Source organism: Somniosus microcephalus, chromosome 18, assembly GCF_052327205.1.
Source record: "Somniosus microcephalus isolate GS21.2 chromosome 18, FLI_Smic_1.0, whole genome shotgun sequence".
NCBI classification, from domain to species: Eukaryota; Metazoa; Chordata; class Chondrichthyes; order Squaliformes; family Somniosidae; genus Somniosus; species Somniosus microcephalus.
The window spans coordinates 21,130,964-21,151,632 of NC_141004.1; the positions used below are offsets into that span (position 1 = coordinate 21,130,964).

Sequence of the window (20,669 nt, forward strand, 5' to 3'; positions counted from 1 at the left end):
TTTGACTCTGGAATGGACCATCGCTCATACAATCAATTGCACATAGCAGTGAAAGGTTCAGTCCAATGTTCAGGCAGGTCCTCAATTAGGGTTCTAGGCAAGAGAAAGGAGAAAACAATATAGGAGTGCATCTACAAAGCAGTTTGTCATCCAAGGTTGACTTTGCAAGATTATCAATTTAAAGCACATTTTGATGAGCCATTCATTGGATTTGTAGGTCAGTTTGGTCCGATTTAATTAAAAGATTTCAGTTCATTGACTTTATTCTAGGGATTTTTCTTTGCTGCATCTCATGCAAAATCAGATGAGCTTGAGTACACTTTAACCAGAGGCTCACCAGGGTTTTATTTGAATTCTTGTTATCTTATGGTCCAGTGCTTCAATCATTGCGGATGATTGAGCAAAGGCCTCAAAATGGGATCTGAATGTGCCTCAAATTAATAAATGAAATCTTGGATGATCAAATTAGACAGCTTGGGCAAAGGCCATTTGATTGTTTCCTCTGTCAAAGATGGAATAGTATGACCGAATGAAGACCTCTCCCAGAATCCAGAGTTCTCCAGAAGAGGATGGAAGATCAAATCCTTCAAATCCACTTAAGCAGCCATATTGCTCCTGGAAGAAATGCAAAGTGTGAGAGTCAGTTCCCTAGAACGACTTTGTTGCCAATTCTGATTCTTCTGTGTGTATATTAATAAAAAATGAAAAGAATTTCCATGTTTTCCTCTTTAGTGATCACTATGCTATGTTAAATCACAAAATTCACAAAAATGTAAATTCTTTGGTCCATCAGTCTCTCAATCGGTCCACCGATGTGCCACAGACAATATTCTACATTACACATTCATGGGTGCAGTACTGACAACACTCAAGAAGTTCGACAGCATCCAGAACAAAGCATTCCACATGATCGACAGGCCATCCAGCACCTTAAACACCCACCCCCTCCATCACCAACACACCCGGGCTGCAGTGTGTACTATCTACAGGATGCACTGCAGCAACTCGCCAACATTGCTTCAACAGCACCTCCCAATTCCGAATCCTCCACCACCTAGAAGGATGAGAGCAGCAGGTGCAAGGGGGAGGGATTCAAATTCCTGGGACATTGGAACCGGTTCTGGGGGAGGTGGGACCAGTACAAACTGGATGGTTTGCACCTGGGCAGGACCCGGACTGATGTCCTAGGGGGAGTGTTTGCTAGTGCTATTGGGGAGGGTTTAAACTAAAATGGCAGGGGTTTGGGAACCTGTGCAGGGAGACAGAGGAAAGGGAAATGAGGATAGAAGCAAAAGACAGGAAGGAGGAAAGCAAAAGTGGCAGTCAGATAAATCAAGGGTTTAAATCAAACATGGCCACAGTAAATAATAATTCTAAAAGGTCTAAGAGTGTTAAAAAAACAAACCTGAAGGCTTTGTGTCTTAATGCGAGGAGCATTCGTAATAAGGTGGATGAATTAGCTGCACAAATAGATGTAAATGGATATGATATGATGGGAATTATGGAAACATGGCTCCAGGGTGACCAAGGCTGGGAACTCAACCAGGGGTATTCAATATTCAAGAAAGACAGGCAAATAGGAAAAGGAGGTGGGGTAACATTGCTGGTTAAAAAGGCGATTAATACAATAGTTGTCATCGTACGTGTCTTCACACTGTTCCCTTTGGGGAACTGTATGAAGTGGTGGAAGGATTTCTGGCTGCGTTAACGCTCCTTCTGTGACCGTAACCATCTTCATACTAGCCATTAGGGTGGTTAGTCCTATGGCGGGAGGGTTTTACGAGCTCCCACAACCCATACGAGGGGGGGGGCCACCCACACCCACGGACACAAGTATTCTGCTGGATGTCAACCCAGAATTTGGAGTCGGAACTCCGACTCCACTTGCCGGGACTGTCTGGAGCGGGGTTTGAATCCCTACACTTTCTGGCCCAGCGGCGGGGATGCTACCGCTACGCCAAAGGCCCACTCCAACACAATAGTAAGGAAGAATATTAGCTCTGATGATGTGGAATCCGTATGAGTAGAGCTGAGAAATACCAAGGGGCAGAAAAAGTTAGTGTGAGTTATATACAGACCCCCAAACAGTAATGCTGAGGTTGGGGATGGCACTAAATGGGAAATTAGAGACGCGTGCAATAAGGGCACAGCAATTATCATGGGTGACTTTAATCTACATATAGATTGGGCTAACCAAATTAGTAACAATACTGTGGAGGAGGAATTCCTGGCGTGTATACGGGATGGTTTCCTGGACCAATATGTTGAGGATTAGAATTTGTTCATCCCTGTTTGGCATAAAAATAAAACAAAGAAGGTGCCTCAACCGTGGCTAACAAGGGAAATTAGGGATAGCACAAGATCCAAAGAGAGGACATATAAATTGGCCAGAAAAAGCAGCAAACCTGAGGATTGGGAGCAGTTTAGGATTCAGCAAAGGAAGGCAAAGGGATTAATTAAGAGGGGGAAAATAGAGTATGAGAGTAAGCTTGCGGGAACATAAAAACTGATTGTAAAAGCTTCTATAGATATGTGAAGAGAAAAAGATTGGTGAAGTCAAGCGTAGGTCTCTTGCAGTCAGAATCAGGGGAATTTATAATGGGAAACAAAGAACTGACAGACCAATTAAATACATACTTTGGTTCTGTCTTCACAAAGGAGGACACAAATAACCTCCCAGAGATGTCGGGCAACATAGGCTCTAATGAGAGGGAGGAACTGAATGAAATCAGTATTTGTAAGGAAATGGTGTTAGGGAAATTGATGGGATTGAAGGCCGATAAATCCCCAGGGCCTGATAATCTACATCCTAGGGTACTTAAGGAAGTGGTCCTAGAAATAGTAGATGCATTGCTGGTCATCTTCCAAAATTCTATAGACTCTGGAACAGTTCCCATGGATTGGAGGATGGCTAATGTAACCCCACTATTCAAAAAAGGTGGTAGAGAGAAAATGGGGAATTATGGACCGGTAAGCCTGACATCGGTTGTGGGGAAAATGCTAGAGTCCATTATAATAAAAGATGTAATAGCAGAGCACTTGGAAAACAGTGACAGAATCGGACAAACTCAACATGGATTTACAAAAGGTAAATCGTGCTTGACTAATCTACTGGAAATTTTGAGGATGTAACTGGTAGCATAGATAAGGGAGAACCAGTGGAGGTGGTGTATTTGGACTTTCAGAAGGCTTTCGATAAGGTCCCGCACAAGAGATTAGCGTGTAATTTAAAGCACATTGGATTGGGGGTAAGATACTAACTTGGATAGAGAACTGGTTGGCAGACAGGAAGCAAAGAGTTGGAATAAACGGGTCTTTTTCCGAGTGGCAGGCAGTGACTAGTGGGGTACCGCAGGGATCGGTGCTAGGACCCCAGCTATTCACAATATATATTAATGATCTAGACGAGTTAAGTAGATGTAATATCTCCAAGTTTGCAGACAACACAAAGCTGGGTGGGCGTGTGTGCTGTGAGGAGGATGCCGAGAAACTCCAGTATGATTTGGACAGGTTAGGTGATTGGGCAGATGCATGGCAGATGCAGTATAATGTGGATAAATGCAAGGTTATCCACTTTGGTGGCAAAAACAGGAAGAAAGATAATTATCTGAATGCAATAGATTGGGAGAAGGGGAAGTTCAATGAGACCTGGGTGTCCTTGTGTACCAATCGCTGAAGGTAAGCATGCAGGTGCAGCAGACGGTTAAGAAGGCAAATGGTATGTTGCCCTTCGTAGCGAGAGGATTCGAGTACAGGAGCAAGGATGTCTTGCTGCAGTTGTACAGGGCCTTGGTGAGACCACACCTTGAGTATTGTGTGCAGTTTTGGTCGCCTTATCTGAGGAAGGATGTTCTTGCCATAGAGGGAGTGCAGCGAAGATTCACCAGACTGATACCTGAGATGGCAGGAATTACGTATGAGGAGAGATTGGGTTGACTGGGCTTATACTCGCTGGAGTTTAGAAGAATGAGAGGGGATCTCATTGAAACTTATAAAATTCTAACAGGACTAGACAGACTAGATGCAGGAAGGATGTTCCCAATGGCGGGGGAGTCCACAACCAGGGGTCACAGTCTAAAGATAAGGGGTAAGCCATTTAGGACTGAGATGAGGAGGAATTTCTTCACCCAGAGAGTGGTGAACCTGTGGAATTCTCTACCACAGAAGGCAGTTGAGGCCAACTTTTATATTCAAGAAGGAGTCAGATATATTTCTTAAGGCTAAAGGGATCAAGGGATATGGGGAGAAAGCAGGGACAGGGTACTGAATTTGGATGATCAGCCATGATCTCATTAAATGGCAGAGCAGGCTCAAGAGGCTGAATGATCTACTCCTGCTCCTATCTTCTATGTTTCTATGTTTCTTGGTCCATGGAACACCATCACTTCCAAGTTCCTTACAAGTCACATACCATTTGGACATGGACATATATCACCACTACTTCATTGTTGCTCGGTCAAAATCTTGGAACTTCTCTCCTAACAGAATTGTGGGTGTATGTTCACCTCACGGACAGCAGCGATTCAAGAAGGTGACTCACCACCACCTTCTCAAGGGCAACTAGGGATAGGCAATAAATGCTGGCCTTGATAGTGACGCCCATATCCAAAGAATGAATAAATAAAACATTAACATCTTCTCTTGCTTTATTAATTGATATGAAAGTTCATTTTTTAACTAAATGTAGTATCGTTACTCAATCTTACCACTTTGTACATTTTCATTAATTTTCTGCTCATTTTCTTATCTTACAGTTAACTGAGAAGCAATCTTACTGGATACTGAAGTCAGAGAACATAGTCAAACCATTCAAAGTCAGATTTATCGAATTAAAACAAAAACATACCTTGATTGTATATTCAGATGGAGAAAGGGGATAGTCAATTCCATTGATTGTGTAGACCACATCGGGCAGGTTGGACAGACTGTTGCAGTTGATGGAGTACTGTAAAAAGGGTGAAGTATTTAACAATGGTCGTCAGTAGAATGTTCTCAGAGAAGCATTGCAGGAAATACTTGTATAAATAGCAAAATCAATGATGTAATCATTGGATGTACAGTTGGTCACGTTTAATAGCAGCTGTGGCTACATTCCAGCACAAGTGCCAAGATGGTCCTGCGAGGAACCTGCGTCATTGATCCCGGTGGATATTCCGAGGTTTGTGGGGAGGTTCCCTGCAACCTAAGAGTGTATGGAGGCCATCTACCTGCCCCCAGAGGCTGTCAAAATGGCCGTAAATTGCTGGGCTTGTGGAGGAGAAACTGTTGGGGGAACCCCCCAGGATGAGGGTTAAAATGCCTCCACTGGCCCCCTTCGTAAGGGGGTCAAATTAAAAAAAAAAAATTTTACCCTTTCTTTGTGGGTACAGGCTGCAACCCAGTTCCCTCGGTGGGACTCACATCCACCATTTAGCAGCCTGGTTTCACCAGGTGTCCCGGCATTGATGATCCGTTGGGCCTTTGAGAGGCTGGGCTTACCGGGCACACAGGAACTCCCAGCATTGAGAATCTCCAGCCCTCCTACATCAGTAGTCTTGTTTGGAGCTGGTGTAAGCTCCACCCTTCACAAGATGCCCGGGAAACCGTAACCCAAAGCCGGGACCAGCCTAATTTGTAGCCCTACAGGCGCTCTTCCACCTGACTTACAGTGGGAGGGCAGTGGAAGCCCTATAGACTCCTGGTTTAACAGGCCTTAAATTTAGTCATTTTGATGGGAGCTAAGCTTGATTCCTGAGATTCTTTTGGATCTTGCAGCTAGCTAGGAAAGTCAGAAACAAGTGCTTCTAAAGGGTGTTCTGTAATACAGAGCAATAACAGAAGAGAAATGACAATATACGCTACTGATTGATTCAGTTAGCTTTTTAATTTTTTAAGAACAAAACTCTTAAATAAAGCATCACCTTATAAATACTACAAATGAAAAATATATAACTGCAACCTCCCTTGGTTCATTGTAAAGTCTGATCTGTACCATAGAGGCTTACCTCGCCATAGTCTGTTTCTGTCGCACCAATGTATTGCTGGATCTTGCTGATGGGTCCACTGGGACCAGTGAGCAGAGAAGTACCAGTATCAACAATGGCCTGACAGCCCTCACTGCAGCCCACAACCTGCCCATTGATTGTCACCCTGAAAGAGGAAAAGGTGGTTACAGTTGATTGAATTCTTTCCCTCCCTAAACCTCTCCGCCTCTCTAACTCTCTCTCTCCTTCTTTAAGGCGCTCCTTAAAACATACCTTTTTGACCAAGCTTTTGGTCATCTGCCCGAATACCTCTTCATGTGGTTTGATGTCAAATTCCGTTTGATAAAGCTCCTGTAAAGCACCTTGGGGCAAATTACTACATTAAAGGTGCTATATAAATGCAAGTTGTTGTTGTTAACCCTGAAACTAAGATATTTGTGAAAAACACAAGCAGAGCTGAACTAAAGAGGTGAATCTAAATTTAAATATTCCAATATTGGGTCAGACATCTTCCAGGCATCCTATGGGCATGGGACGTTGGCCCCTGAGAATGGCCTGTTGTGCCCATTTTACCTCCGTTAAAATGGGTGCAACGAGGTCCAATTTGTACTCTCGCACGTCTAATGAGCGACCGGCCCTATTTGTCATTCATTACTTTTAATCAATCAATTTTAATGGACAGCAAATCATGCAGGATGGATACTTGGCACATGAATCTCCAAGTACTCCGAGTGTGTGCTCTCGGCGAGCAATGGTCTGCAACAACTTTACCCTTAGGCGGATTGAGCCTCTGTTTGCTCAGGCTGGAATTAAACAATGGTCCAATTGTGCCCTGGAAGCTATCCTTGAGTTAGCTCATTCCCTATGTTTATTCCTGATCATTGAAAGGGGTTGCAATATCATCACACTAACGCAACTGCTACCCCATTGTATTTAATATTTCCACTTGCAATTTTGAGTGCAACTTGATTGTTACAGAATGCGTGCCAATTGTGAAATGGGTCAGTCATTTACCTGTCCAAGCTGATCTGCCAGTAACTTTGGTGAGTGACGGGCACCCAGTTAACTTGACCTGTAAAGTGCTTTTCATCATATCCACCAAATACAACTTCACTTCCGGACTGACCAGCCTCTCTGAAAAACAATTTAACCAGAATGTTATTGAAATGAGCATAAACTGAGATTCAGAAATTCCTGATCAACAATATGTTTTACTGGCTGTCCCAATGTGGCTTCATTAACCAGTGGAAATTAGACCCAAGTCAATATTTTGCAAAATAAATAAGAAAAGAAAACTTGATCCTCACTGTGCTAGTTGGAATACATAGATACATAGAAGATAGGAGCAGGAGTAGGCCATTCGGCCCTTCGTGCCTGCTCCGCCATTCGATGAGATCATGGCTGATCCTTTAATTCAGTATCCCGTCCCCGCCTTCTCTCCGTAACCCTTAACCCCTTTTGCCCGTAGAAATATATCTAATTCCCTCTTAAATATATTTAATGAGCTGGCGTACACTGCCCTCTGTGGCAATGAGTTCCACAGGTTCACCACTCTCTGAGTGAAGAAATTCCCCCTCATCTCTGTCCTAAATGGTTTAGCCCTTATCCTTAAATTATGTCCTCTAGTTCTGTTCTCACCCGCCAAGGGAAACATTCCTTCTGCATCCAGTCTGTCTAGACCTGTCAGAATTTTATACACTTCTATGAGGTCCCCTCTCAATCTTCTAAACTCCAGTGTGTACATCCCTAAACTACATAGTCTCTCCTCATAGGTCATTCCTGCCATTCCTGGTATCAGCCTGGTGAATCGCCGCTGCACCCCCTCCATGGCAAGAACATCCTTCCTCAGATGAGGCGACCAAAACTGTACACAGTACTCGAGGTGTGGTCTCACCAGTGCCCTGTACAGCTGCAGCAAGGTATCCCTGTTCCTGTATTCTAACCCTTTTGCTATGAAGGCCAGCATACCGTTTGCCTTCTTGACCGCCTGTTGCACCTGCATGCTCGCCTTCAGTGACTGGTGTACAAGAACACCCAGGTCTCTCTGTACTTCCCCCTCTCCCAATCTATTGCCATTTAAATAATAATTTGCCCTCCCGTTCCTGCACCCAAGGTGGATAACTTCGCACTTGTCCACATTATAGTGCATCTGCCATTTATCCGCCCAATCGCCCAGTCTGTCCAAATCGCTCTGGAGCTTCCTGGTCTCTTCCTCTGAGCCCACCCCCCCTCCTAGTTTAGTGTCGTCTGCAAATTTGGAAATGCTGCATCCGACTCCCTGATCCAGGTCATTAATGTAAATTGTGAACAGCTGGGGGCCCAGGACAGATCCCTGTGGTACCCCACTTGTTACTGCCTGCCATTCAGAAAATGAGCCGTTTATTCCAACTCTCTGTTTTCTATCTGACAGCCAGTTCCCTATCCACGCCAAAACTTTCCCCTTTATCCCATGAGCCTCAATTTTCCATGCTAATCTTTTATGTGGGACCTTATCGAAGGCCTTTTGGAAGTCCAGGTACACCACATCTACTGGCTCTCCCCCATCTATTCTACCAGTTACTCCCTCAAAAAATTCCAATAGATTAGTCAAGCACGATTTACCCTTTGTAAATCCATGTTGACTCTGTCCTATCCTGTCCCCATTTGCTAAGTGCTCCGCTATTTCATCCTTAATGATGGACTCCAGCATTTTGCCCACAACTGATGTAAGGCTTACAGGTCTGTAATTACCTGCTTTTTCCCTACCCCCCTTTTTGAATAGTGGGGTAACGTTAGCTACCCTCCAATCCATCGGCACTGTTCCCGAGTCTAATGAATTCTGAAAAATCATCCTTAGTGCATCCGCTATCTCTAGGGCCACCTCCTTCAGTACCCTAGGATGCATGTTATCAGGCCCTGGGGATTTGTCCACCTTCAATCCCTTTAGCTTCCTTAACACCATATCCTTAGAGATATTGATTTGCGTCAGTTCCTCCTTTGCCAATGTCCCTATTTTTCCCGATATCCCAGGGAGGTTTTTTGTGTCTTCCTTCGTAAAGACTGACCCAAAGTATGCATTTAGTTGATCTGCCATTTCCTTATTTCCCATTATATATTCCCCCGTATCTGACTGCAATGGACCAACTTTGGTTTTCACCAGTCTTTTCCTTTTGATATATTTATAAAAGCTTTTGGAGTTAGTTTTTATATTTTCCGCCAGCTTGTTTTCGTAAGCTATTTTGCCCCTCTTGATCATGCCCTTTGCCCTCCTTTGCTCTATCTTAAACTGTTCCCAATCTTCCGCTCTGGCGCTTTTTTTGGCTATTTTATACGCCCTATCTTTGGATTTTATGCTGTCTCTAATTTCCCCTGTTATCCACGGTTGAGTCACCTTTTTAGATTTCCTTTTATGCCAGATTGGTATAAACAATTTTTGCAATTTTGTCATTCTATCTTTAAATGTTTGCCATTGTTTATCTACCTCCAGTCCTCCCAGGAACGTTGTCCAATCAGACCTACTCAGTTCCCGTCTCATGGCATCATAATTCCCCTTGTTTAAATTCAGGACCTTAGTCTCTGAGTCAATTTCTTCGCTCTCCATTTCGAGTGAGAAATCGATCATGTTATGATCGCTCTGACCCAAGGGTCCCCGTACAACAAGATTACTGATTAGTCCCTTCTCATTGCACAGTACCCAGTCCAATATAGCCTGTTCCCGAGTTGGTTCCTCGACATATTGATCCAGATAACCATCCCTTAAACACTCAAGGAATTCCTCCTCCTCATTATTTTTACTGATTAGGCTAGTCCAATCTATATGTAAGTTGTTCTTTCCATAATCCCTGAAAGAGATTGCAATTATCCAATTTCCCATCTTGGATCTATAAATCAATTAAAAAATCTAAAGGAGTTGAATTTGTCCATTGGGATCCAGTTGGATGTGCTTCGAACTTTGCTAGAAGGTGGAGAGGTCACCTGACATGAAAACAGTTCATCCAGGTGAGAGAACAAACACAAGGAAGGGTGAGAAAAGGCCCATCGGCTTTAAAGAAAGAAAGTTCTGTGGTAACCTTAAGTAAATACCCTATTATCAGCAGGGAGCATCGGAGATGGAAGTACAAGGTGGTAAGAAAACCAACCTGCTCAGGTAAAAAGCAAACAGGTCCTGTTCCACCAGGTCATCGGCCATCATGTTATCAAACACAGGTGTGGCACTTGCTGCTGCAAGGCTTGGATAGGCCAATCCGAGCATCCCATCAAATGAAGCGTAGTAGAATGAATTCCCAGGTTCAGTCTCACTTAAACCAAATTCCTGCTGACTGATAGCTATGTTCGATACCTAGACAAAAGAAAAAAGCTAACTTGTTCTGAAGAATTATTTTACTGAGAGTCATCAACAAACACATTAGCGCATTGTTATCCAGGTCACACATTACTTACATGTTACGACAAAATGCTTGTTGTTCCTCGGGCTGATACTTTACCAAATAACAAAATTCAGTATTGACTGGGCAACAGTTTAGAACATAACATAAGAATTAGGAGCAGGAGTAGGCCATACGGCCCCTCGGGCCCACTCCGCCATTCAATAAGATCCCCATATCTCTTGATTCCTCTAGAGTCCAAAAATCTATCTGTCTCCGCCTTCAATATACTCAACAATTCAGCATCCACAGCCCTTTGAGGTAGAGAATTTCAAAGATTCACAGCATCTGAGTGAAAAATTCCTCCTCATCTCAGTCTTAAATGGCCAACCCCTTTTCTTGAGACTATGCCCCCTAGTTCTAGATTCTCCTGCCAGGGAAAACAGCCTCTGTCAATTCCCCTCAGAATCTTATATGTTTCGATGAGATCACCTCTCATTCTTCTAAATTCCAGAGAGTATAGGCCCAATCTGATCAATCTCTCCTCATAGGACAATCCTCTCATCCCAGGAATCAATCTAGCTTTATTGATACAGGGTTCTGAAAATCCACAGCTGTTCCTGAGCAATCCTGACCTCACAGGAACCTGGTTTATCATTGGCTGTGGTTTCACTGACCTGGTCAGAGGTCAGCAACAGTGCGTGTGGGCCCCATTTGGGGTCCAGTGTGAGGTTGTGACCCGGACCCCTGAAGCTTTGAGAATATATTTCTTTTCACTGTTGATAGCAACTTCCAAATATATTGAAATCCTCTTGTAGTTCTTCCTGTTCAGCTTTGGAGTCTACCACCTTCGTTAGCTTTGTATCATTGGCAATTGTAGAAATATTAAAAGTGAACGGCCAATGATTTTTAGTTCTTTGTTGTAGGACATGTTATTGCTGAACGATAAGGAATTGTGATAATGCTTGACTTTAATTTAAAAAATGAGATAATAGGAACACTACATTTCTAAATTTATTTGATTGAATTCTATCCATTGTTATGAACCTATAAATTAGCCTAAAAAGTATACGTCCCATTGACATATTGACTCCTGTTACCATGCTGAAGCCCTTCACCCAACAACAATAGCAATTCGCATTTATATAGCGCCTTTAATGCAGTACAAATTCCCAAGGGGCTTCACAGGAACGTTATCAGACAAAATTTGACACCGAGCCATATAAGGAGATATTCGGAGAGATGACCAAATGCTTGGTGAAAGAGGTAGGTTTTAAGGAGCATATTAAAGGGGGAGAGAGAGGTAGAGAGGCGGAGAGGTTTAGGGAGGGAATTCCTGAGCTTAGGGCCTAGGCAACAGAAAGCATGGCCACCAATGGTGGGGTGAAGGAAATCGGTGATGCAGAAGAGGCCTCTAACATTACAAAGCTCCCTATTGGCTTGTTGCAACATGATCTATTCAACTAACCAATACTCTATGCCTGCATTTGAAGAATGTATTGGATCTGATAGTAGGAGATATTAATATTCAGGGAACTCTGACTTGAGTGGGCAATTTAAGAATTTTGACATTGTTTTGTCATAACGTTGTTACTAAAAGTTACATTATACTTACAGTGACTGTGTCATAGCCCAGGATTCCAGTCATACTGCCTCTACCATACCAAATGGAGAGCGGTTGGTTTCTTGTCTGATAGGTTGAGGACTTGCTTGGTGAATATCTGTTGTGGTTCACTGCAAAAATAGTACACGCTTCATAACACTCAATTTAATGGTTTGGTTGTTTTATTCCACTACTGAGTTAAGGATAGATCCGACCAAAAATAATCTTTCTAATTCTTTATTTGTAGCCCCATTTGTTTCTGTTGAATTTTGCGCTCATTTAGGTGAGGGATGTTGGTGCTGGCTATTGAACCACTTTACAAATCAGGCAACTAACAGTAGCATCAAGAGCTCACAGGGTCAAGTACAGCATGGGTTAGATTTAGAGGAAAGCTACCTTTGTGCTGTCCCAACAATGGGCCTCTGCTGTCACACACCAATGTAATATTTTCCGTTTCTCCGTACAACCATCGTATGGCTTCTCTGAGTCAGATTGCCAGTTCGTGTCACAGTAGGACACAGTTCATGTCCTGTGGGCCCATGATCATGAGGAACTAGGTAATGACGGCCCAAGTTGATTTTATGTAGGAGACCTTTGGCCCATCAACACGAAAAGAAAAAAAAGAAAGACTTGTATTTCTATAGCACCTTTCACAGCCTCAGGACGTCCCAAAGTGCTCTACAGCCAATGAAGTACTTTTGAAGTGTAGTCACTGTTGTAATGTAGGGTACACGGCAGCCAATTTGCGCACAGCAAGCTCCCACAAACAGCAACATGATAATGACCCGATAATCTGTTTTAGTGATATTGAGTAATGGTAAAATATTGGCTAGGACAGCGGGGTGAGCTCCCCAGCTCTGCTTTGAAATAGTGCCATGGGATTTATTATGTCCACCTGAGAGAGCAGATGTGGCCTCGATTTAACGTCTCATCTGCAAGATGGCACACTCTGACAGTGCAGCACTCTCTCAGTACTGCACTGGAGTGTCAGCCTAGATTTTGGTGTTTAAGCCTCTGGATTGGGACTTGAACCCACAACCTTCTAACTCAGAAGGACGAGTGTGCTACCAACTGAGCCATGGCTGACGCAGTATGGGCTGGATTTAAACCCAATTCTCTGAGTGAAAGGCCAGTGCACTACATTGTCCCAGAGCACCTTTTTCTAGCATTATTTTCTTTTATTAAGCATCCTTCCTAACTGGCATGACACTGTAGTAATGTGATTAAATTCCATTATCCAATTATCTCACAAACTCATCAAACAGAAATCATAACCGTGTGTGTTATAATTAGAATAAGTAGTCAGTTGGTTATATGGCTTTAATTTACAGCATTAATGATTACTATGTAGATTAAAAGTTTGACCTAGTTGGTTTTACACCTGCTAAATTGGATCAACTTTGAGGAGTATGTTTTGTGCTGGTGGCACTTGTACATCAACTGCCACTGTCCATGTCGACAAATGTGGGCTTCTGTAAGTCAAATCTTTGAAGAAACAAAGCACCAGGCCTCACAACTCTAACAAATGTATTTTCATAAACATTGACACATTGAATCAATTGGCTGTATTTTCAGAAGGCCTGGATCCACCAAATACTTTTACCCTTAATGCTCTTAGCCACCTTCTGTAAGTTTATGTGTCCTTTAATTGGTGATCAATTGCTTGTGCCCTTGGAACACTTTCCCAATCAATGCCCAGATCACTCAGTGGAAAATGCCAATGAAATCTTGGGAAGTCTAATAACTGTTTACGTATACTTACTGCATACTTGGCTGTTACAGTAAACTGATGTGACCCAAAAGTTGGAGGAGCCAGTATCGAAGATGACGGTGAAGCTCTGTGGTGGGGTTCCAATGCTGATTGCTCCATAATTATACATCTGTCAGAATATTTTATAGATGAAACAAGGTAAGTTATAATTTACCAAGAGTTGCTGTGCTAAATTTCAGTGCATATAGACACACACTGAGGCAGATGTTCAAGTTCCTGTGCTCAGGTGTATTGGACTGTCTAGGCACAGCTCATAGAAGCAAATTAGGTTGGAAGGACCATGTGCCTGTATAGGAGTTTGCCCGATTTTCCTCCCCACACTGCACCCCTGCAAACCAGTGCACCCCGTCACAGGAACAGAAAGACCTGTATGATTGAGAACAAAGGGTGTTTTGGACTAACCCTAACTCTAACCCTAACCCTAGATGCTGTTACAAGCACAGCATCAGTATTCACTTGTACACCTACAACACGTATCTCTCTGGCACCACTCTCATCTTCAGGCTGTTGCTGTCTTGTGTGACTGCTCGCCGCACCATCAAGTCTTGGATTTGGGTTGTGGTCGGCTTTGACCTGACTTTCTTATCCAGAATGGTTATCACCAAGACTGCTCATGTTGCTCACTTCACCCTACCTCTCTCTCATCATTATAAAATCCCTAATCCATGCCTTCATCACCTCAGGTATCGATTTCTCAAATGCATCCCCTCCTCCAATCTTCACAAGCTTCAGTTAGTTCCCCGCTCTGTGGTCGAGTTTTTTCTCCCAAGTTCCTGAGTGCTCATCACTCCTGTCCTTGTCACAGTTACCCTGCCTCCCAGCTTGTTGGCTCCCTCATCCTCATTTTCAAATCCCTTCAGTCACACTGCACTTTATCTGAGTGATCTTCTCCAGTCGTATATCCCAGCCCACAAACTCCACTCCTGGAGAGAGTGAAGAACCAGCTCTACTTTAGAGTTCAAATCCATCCGGCCTCCGACTCAAACCACCCAGGCGGGAACGCTGCCTGTTCCCACCGGCTTCTTGCCAAGAGTTACAATCAGCCTTGAAAACTCTTCTTTCACTCACTTTGCTCCTGTTTTCTGACGTTCTCTCCACAAACTACTTCACCTCACTAACCCTATCCCCCCATTCAAAGACTACCTAAAGGCTTAGCTGTTCCATTGGGTTTTTTGACCCCCTGCTTGATCTTTGCTGTTTCTCCCCTACCAAAATTATTCATAGATGTTCTTCTATATCAGGGGTGCTATATAAATGCAAATTGTTGTAACTGCATTGATTTTCCTTTCTTGAGAAAATTTTACAGATCTAGATTAATGCTCACCTACCTCGTAGAAACAGAATGCCTTGCAGTTAAAAGTAAAAACAGTTTACCTACTCTTATTTTCTTCAGGAATATTTCAATGCTAAATATAATTTCTAATTATATTAATGCAGTATATTCTCCATCAAGTCACATAATCTAGACTCTGTGATCCTGGAGATCTAGGGCAGGATTTTCATTGGGCTGTGGAGGTGGGATTGGAGCCGTGTGGTTAAAATCCCGAAATCGGGGGCACAAACCCATCCCGCCCCCAACCCGCCTCCATGCCAGCTTCAAAGGAGGCGGATACCCGACCCGCACTGGGACCCGCCTCCCCGAGGCGGGAAGGGGATTAGTGCCAATTAACTGCCTGTTAACAGGTAGTTAACAGGCAGTTTTTAGCCTAATCCCTATTTTTATTGTTGAAATGTGAGATTCCCGATGGCTCGAAATCATGCCAAATTAGCGAGGCGGGCCGTCGGGATGAAGGGCTTGGAGGGGTCGAGATGTCCGGTGAGTGATGGGTGCATGAGTGCAGAGGTAAGTGTGTTTGGTGTGTTTAAAGTGTTTAAAGAAGTTTTACTTACATTTACATACCTTTACAGCCTTCCTTCCTTCAGTTCTCGGGAGTCCCTCATCTCACCCGCACAGAAAGCAGAATGGCCGCGAGCTGTCAAAAGTTCCAGCATTCAGCTTTCTGTTCCGGGGAGATCTCTAAATCATCCAGACAGGAAGGAATTAACTTGGAGTACAGATTGTCAATGTTTGACAGCTTCAAACAGCTGTGAAACACTGATGTTTCATCTATCAAATGGTCTTGAGAGATGAAATATCAATCTGTGACGTCACCTGTTGCCGGGTGGCCCTTAATTGGCCTGCTGAGCCCACTGGGCAGGCTCAACAAGGTCAATCAAGTCAAAATTGCATGGGTTGGCTAGAACTCGATGGAGGCAGGACTACAACCCCGAAAGTTGTAGTCCCGCCTGCTACCCAACTCCTCAATGAAAATTCAGCCCTGTGATTCTGGACATCTACTCTTTAATAACACATTCCTTGAATAACACAAGGGGTGGGGGGCTAATGTTAACATTGGGCGATAGTGTAAAATGGGGAAATCGAATCAGCCACCCATTGTACAGCTGACCTGATTTTAATTTCCTTTGACTTCAGTGGAAGCCGAAATTGGGAGAGGTGTATAACGGGTGGCCTGTCCGATATCGCCTGTTTTACACTACCTCCAAATGTCGAAATTAACCCCATGCGCCCAATAACCGGTGTAAAGCTATGGAGGTCTACTGCAATAAATACAACTGACATGGAACTTGAGGGTAGATTCGCCAATGCTGCACTCCCAGTGGGGGACCATGCTCGGAAGATAGGGCTACTACTTTGCAGCATTGGATCTGTAAGCTTCCTTCGACCTCAACTCTCCCCCGGGATCAGTGAAGTTGCCCTTAAATTTCCTCAGCAAAAATGACAGCAATTACTTACATCCAAATAGTTTGCAAGTGGCTCGCCTGAAGCCAGGGACTGGCTGTTGAAGAGTCCTGCATATTTGGAGTATGGATTGCGTGGGTGATTCTTCAGAAATTCCCCAAGTAACCCACGTTCTTCAAGAGCCTTACGGGTAGATTTACCTTTTATCAAGGGAACTCTGTGAAGATAAACATGACACACAGTAGGGGATGAATCAAAGTTGTGAGCAACATGTCCTAGTCTTTTAATTAAACTCTGCAGATTGCGGGACTAGCATTGTAACAATGGTTGAAAGTTAGGTCAATCAGAGATACAAAAACCTACATCAAAACAGCAGTTGCTTGAACGTTAATTGAAATAGGTGTAGAAAGAAAAAAGAAAAGGAACTTGGGGCCTCGATTTTAACTTGGGCATGGATCGGTGAATTGGGCTGGGGGAATCCGGGGAGCACAACAAACCCACATGCATAGGCCTGGAGAGATTTTGGCCTAGAAATTCAGTAAGGCGCCGCCAGCTTTGCGGCCAGTTACCGCCTAAAGAGGGCTTCTGCGCCAATACAGGGGTTTGCGCTGATATTCAGCGCAGCGGTAATGGCGGCGGTAGCCGTTAGCGCTGCGCCGGCACCGATGACGTCATCGGTGTGCGCAGTGCCCCGGTTCCGCCCCGAAACCGGCCCAATCCCCATATTTAGTTGCGGCCGCCTCTTCCGCAGCGGCCGCAAACAGCGTTCTGAAAACGGGGCCGTCCTGTAGCCTTAGTGGGGCGCTTTAAGGTGGAGGTGCGGCCGGCCGCTTTTTCGGCGGCCGCCTGCCCGCACCTCCTTCCCCGGCCTCCTCCACCGCCCCCCCCCGCGGCATTGCCGGCTGCTTTCCGCGAACCCGGCACTTCTCCGTGGTGCCGGGCTCATTTGCCGGCACTATCCAGCGGCGATCTCCCCGTTGCAGGCACCTCCCCCTTAAGAGAAGGAGGAGGCCTGCAGTACCGCAGCCTGCCGCTCCGCAGCGGGTGGCGCAGCGGCGCCTAAAGCGCTGAAATTCAGTTTCAGCGCCCCAAGCAGGGGCGGGCACACCCTGGAATAGCGCCCGGTTCCGACTTGGGGCGCAAAAAGTGAATATCTGACGGTCGCAACTGGCTCCGCACCCAGCGCTAACTTTTGGGCGCTAGCCAGCTGGCGGGGCCATAGTGAATTTCTAGGCCTTTCACTCTTGGGCTCATTTCCATATTCAGACTCGGACTGCGACTCAAACCCGGCAGGAATCACTGCCTGGCCAGCAGGCGGGAGCAGGAATTCGGGCAGCAAGAGGCCGTGGCCGGGGTCACGCGGGAACGGTCCTCCGACAGTCGGTTAAATGGTGAGGCGGTGTGGCGGTGTGGTGAGTGGGGGTAGGCGGTCCAGTGGTGGTCGCAATCAGGGGAAGGGGGGCGAGGAAGCCCAGGGCAAGGGAGGCTCAAGGTTTCTTTGTGGGGCTCGGAAGAGCAATCCTGCTCCTGGCCCACATGGAAACTGAACACTGAAAAGGTAAGAACTTACCTTGCCTGGGCCTCTTCTGGCCCTCGATCCAGCCCTCAGCAGGTTTGTTCTGGCGGGAAAGTAACCACTGCTCCCTGGCTCAGGCCTCAGGTTAAAATCGCAGATCGGGGCACCGATGACATCATCAGGACCCAATTTGCATATTTTAAGAGGACCCCAGCGGATTCAGGAGGGTGTCCTTGCCGCCTGCAATTTAAAATGACATTTCGTCAGATTGGGGTGGGAACGAAGTGGGTAGGTTCTCCGCTCCATTTTAACAGCCCCCCACCACCCAGTTTCTGTCAGGCTGGAGGGAGGAGTTAAAATCGAGGCCCTTGTGTTTATGTAATGCTTTTGAACTTTTCTCAGAACTATCCCGAAGCAGTTCACTAAGAATGAATTGGTTTGTGAAGCGCCATCACTGTTATTAATTATTACACTGTTGTTAAGCAAACACAAGTCATTCTGCACACAGCAAAGTCCCTCAAACAGCAATCAGAAAAATAAACAGTCAACCTGTTTTTGATGCTGATGATCGAAGGAAAATTACCAAGAGAACTCACTGCCAGGACACCATATTGCCCATTTTATCATGTTAAAGGTGCAACCTCTTGTTGCATACGTTGGTTACAACTCACAGATACTAGGAAATGATGGACTATTTTAGATTGTACTATAAAAATTATGCAATCCTATATTAATAGGTTTTCAGAATCTTCTTCAGGGTAAAGTATAGAAAGTTTGGATTGGGCAAGAAAACATCAAAAGCTTAAGTTGCTCAAATGCAAGTCATAAGACTCAAAATGACTGGGGACGGTTTTGATACTTTAGCGCAGATGCTATATTTTCCTCTGTAATATGCTTGGAAGGAGATGGTCAGAAGCAGGTAAATAATTAGTAGATAGAGGTATGTTAATAAATGTACGTTGAGTTATCTCATGGAACATGACAACGATGGAAGAAATATTTCATGTGAAAATGTTTAAAAGGAAAGAGAACCTAAAACTATCTCCTACTGATCCTGTTAGAAACTGCAGTACAAAGAAACACTACACAGGAATGGAAATTTAGATACATAGATACAGATAAAATGATAATTCCCTACCTGATTAAACACTCAGAGAGCTGAATGCAAGCGAGTGCAATGAGTAGCCACTTCATCTTGTCCGGCACTTCTCAGGACGTTGGCGAGGTTTGTGAAATGTCTGGCTACTTTTATACAGGTCTGTACCAACCAGTTCTATTGTCCATAAAGTCAAATGATGTAGGTCATCAAAAAAATTCGCGATTGTATCGTCCTTGTGGAAGGACACACTCGGACTATAGGTGTTATTTAATAATTATCAGCTGATATTTTTGACAATCAAACATTTTAAATGTCAAGCTTAAGAACTTAGACCTGATAAGAGAACCACATGCATATTTGTTAAAGAAGATAACATATGGTTCTTGCAAATGTAAATGTTTAGCTCTTTGAGGACAGTATGATTATAGAAACCTAGAGCATGTTTCAAGGGTAAGGAACGCATGTGGCACATTGCTGGTTTAAATGAGTTCTCAAGCTCAGGGGAAACTCATTTATTTGGTTTACACTGAATTACCTAAAAGTTTCAAACTAAGGCCACATGAGGAACCTGGAAGCTGAGGGAGTACGTAGTCATATCCTAGATTTTATCTGGGCTGTGTAGCAGCCTTAGGATCTACTTTAGGATAGATGGGAGACTCAGTGAGCCCATCTCAAAAGTGGAGCGAGGCAAAGTTGTCCATGGTCGCACATTCTGTTCAGTGTCTTAACCAATGACGCATTAGATGACATTGTAATGGAAATGTCTGTGCCAAAGAATGTTGGTGTTTATTTTCACAGCTGGTGTGTTGTTGCTGGACAGCGCACTCCACACGCCATCTTGAACAATTCACTAACCAGCGCAGTATGGTGGTGAGCTCAAGTGCATGATTATGGTCCGCACCATTCCAAAGGGAATCTGCGGAGATACTAATTGAAAGATATAAGGAGAATCTGTCCCACTTATCGATTCATATTACTAGCTGGGGATTCTGGTGGATGGCGAGATTAGCTTGGAAACAGCACATTGGGACCATAGTGAATAGAGGTGAAGGGCGCTCTTGCTGTTCCTCAGTGATAGAGAAGATGTATATCCAAACAGTTCCCCTTTACTGTTTAGACTGCTTACTTTGGCCCATATTTGAGATCCAATACCAAGTTGTGGGATGAACTTCTGGTATAAAAGAAGGAAAGGACTCTTCCCTACACCAATCTGTTATTAAGCACCTTGGAGAGGGAAGCCACCTCATGGAGAGCATGCCTTTTGGCCAGAACCCTTTACATGAGGACCTAGATAAGCACTAAACACAGGAAATGCTGGTAATACTCAGCAGCATCTTTGGAGAGAGTGAAGGGTTAATTACAGTCCTAGCCCTTTTGGGCTATCCCAGATCAGGTGTATTCCCCAGACGTACGCCTTCAACTTAAGTTAGAGCTTGCCGAATTCCATAAGACGCTTAAATGGGTCTAAAGGTTCAGGCTATCTCTCCCTAAAGGAAAGGAATGACTAAATATGTTACCGTCCTCCAGATAGTATTTTTAATAAGTTGAACTAGACTGTAACCTTCCGGATATAATGAAGGTCCGGAATACCCCCCAGAATTCTGCAACTCCTTACAAAAGGGTGTACAGAATTT

General features: G+C 44.3%; 1 protein-coding gene across 1 annotated transcript; it reads right to left on the reverse strand.

Annotated features, from left to right (window-relative positions):
• Nucleotides 1-347: 347 nt before the first annotated feature.
• Nucleotides 348-19,130, reverse strand: LOC147105102 (pepsin A-like). The gene is made up of 9 exons (XM_086011744.1): nucleotides 19,075-19,130; nucleotides 16,475-16,637; nucleotides 13,672-13,789; nucleotides 11,922-12,040; nucleotides 10,082-10,281; nucleotides 6,978-7,097; nucleotides 5,985-6,129; nucleotides 4,847-4,945; nucleotides 348-615 (listed from the first exon to the last, which is right to left on the reverse strand). Exons 1-9 carry the CDS (start codon nucleotides 19,128-19,130, stop codon nucleotides 466-468), a joined length of 1,170 nt encoding a protein of 389 aa, XP_085867870.1. The 3' UTR covers nucleotides 348-465.
• Nucleotides 19,131-20,669: the final 1,539 nt, after the last annotated feature.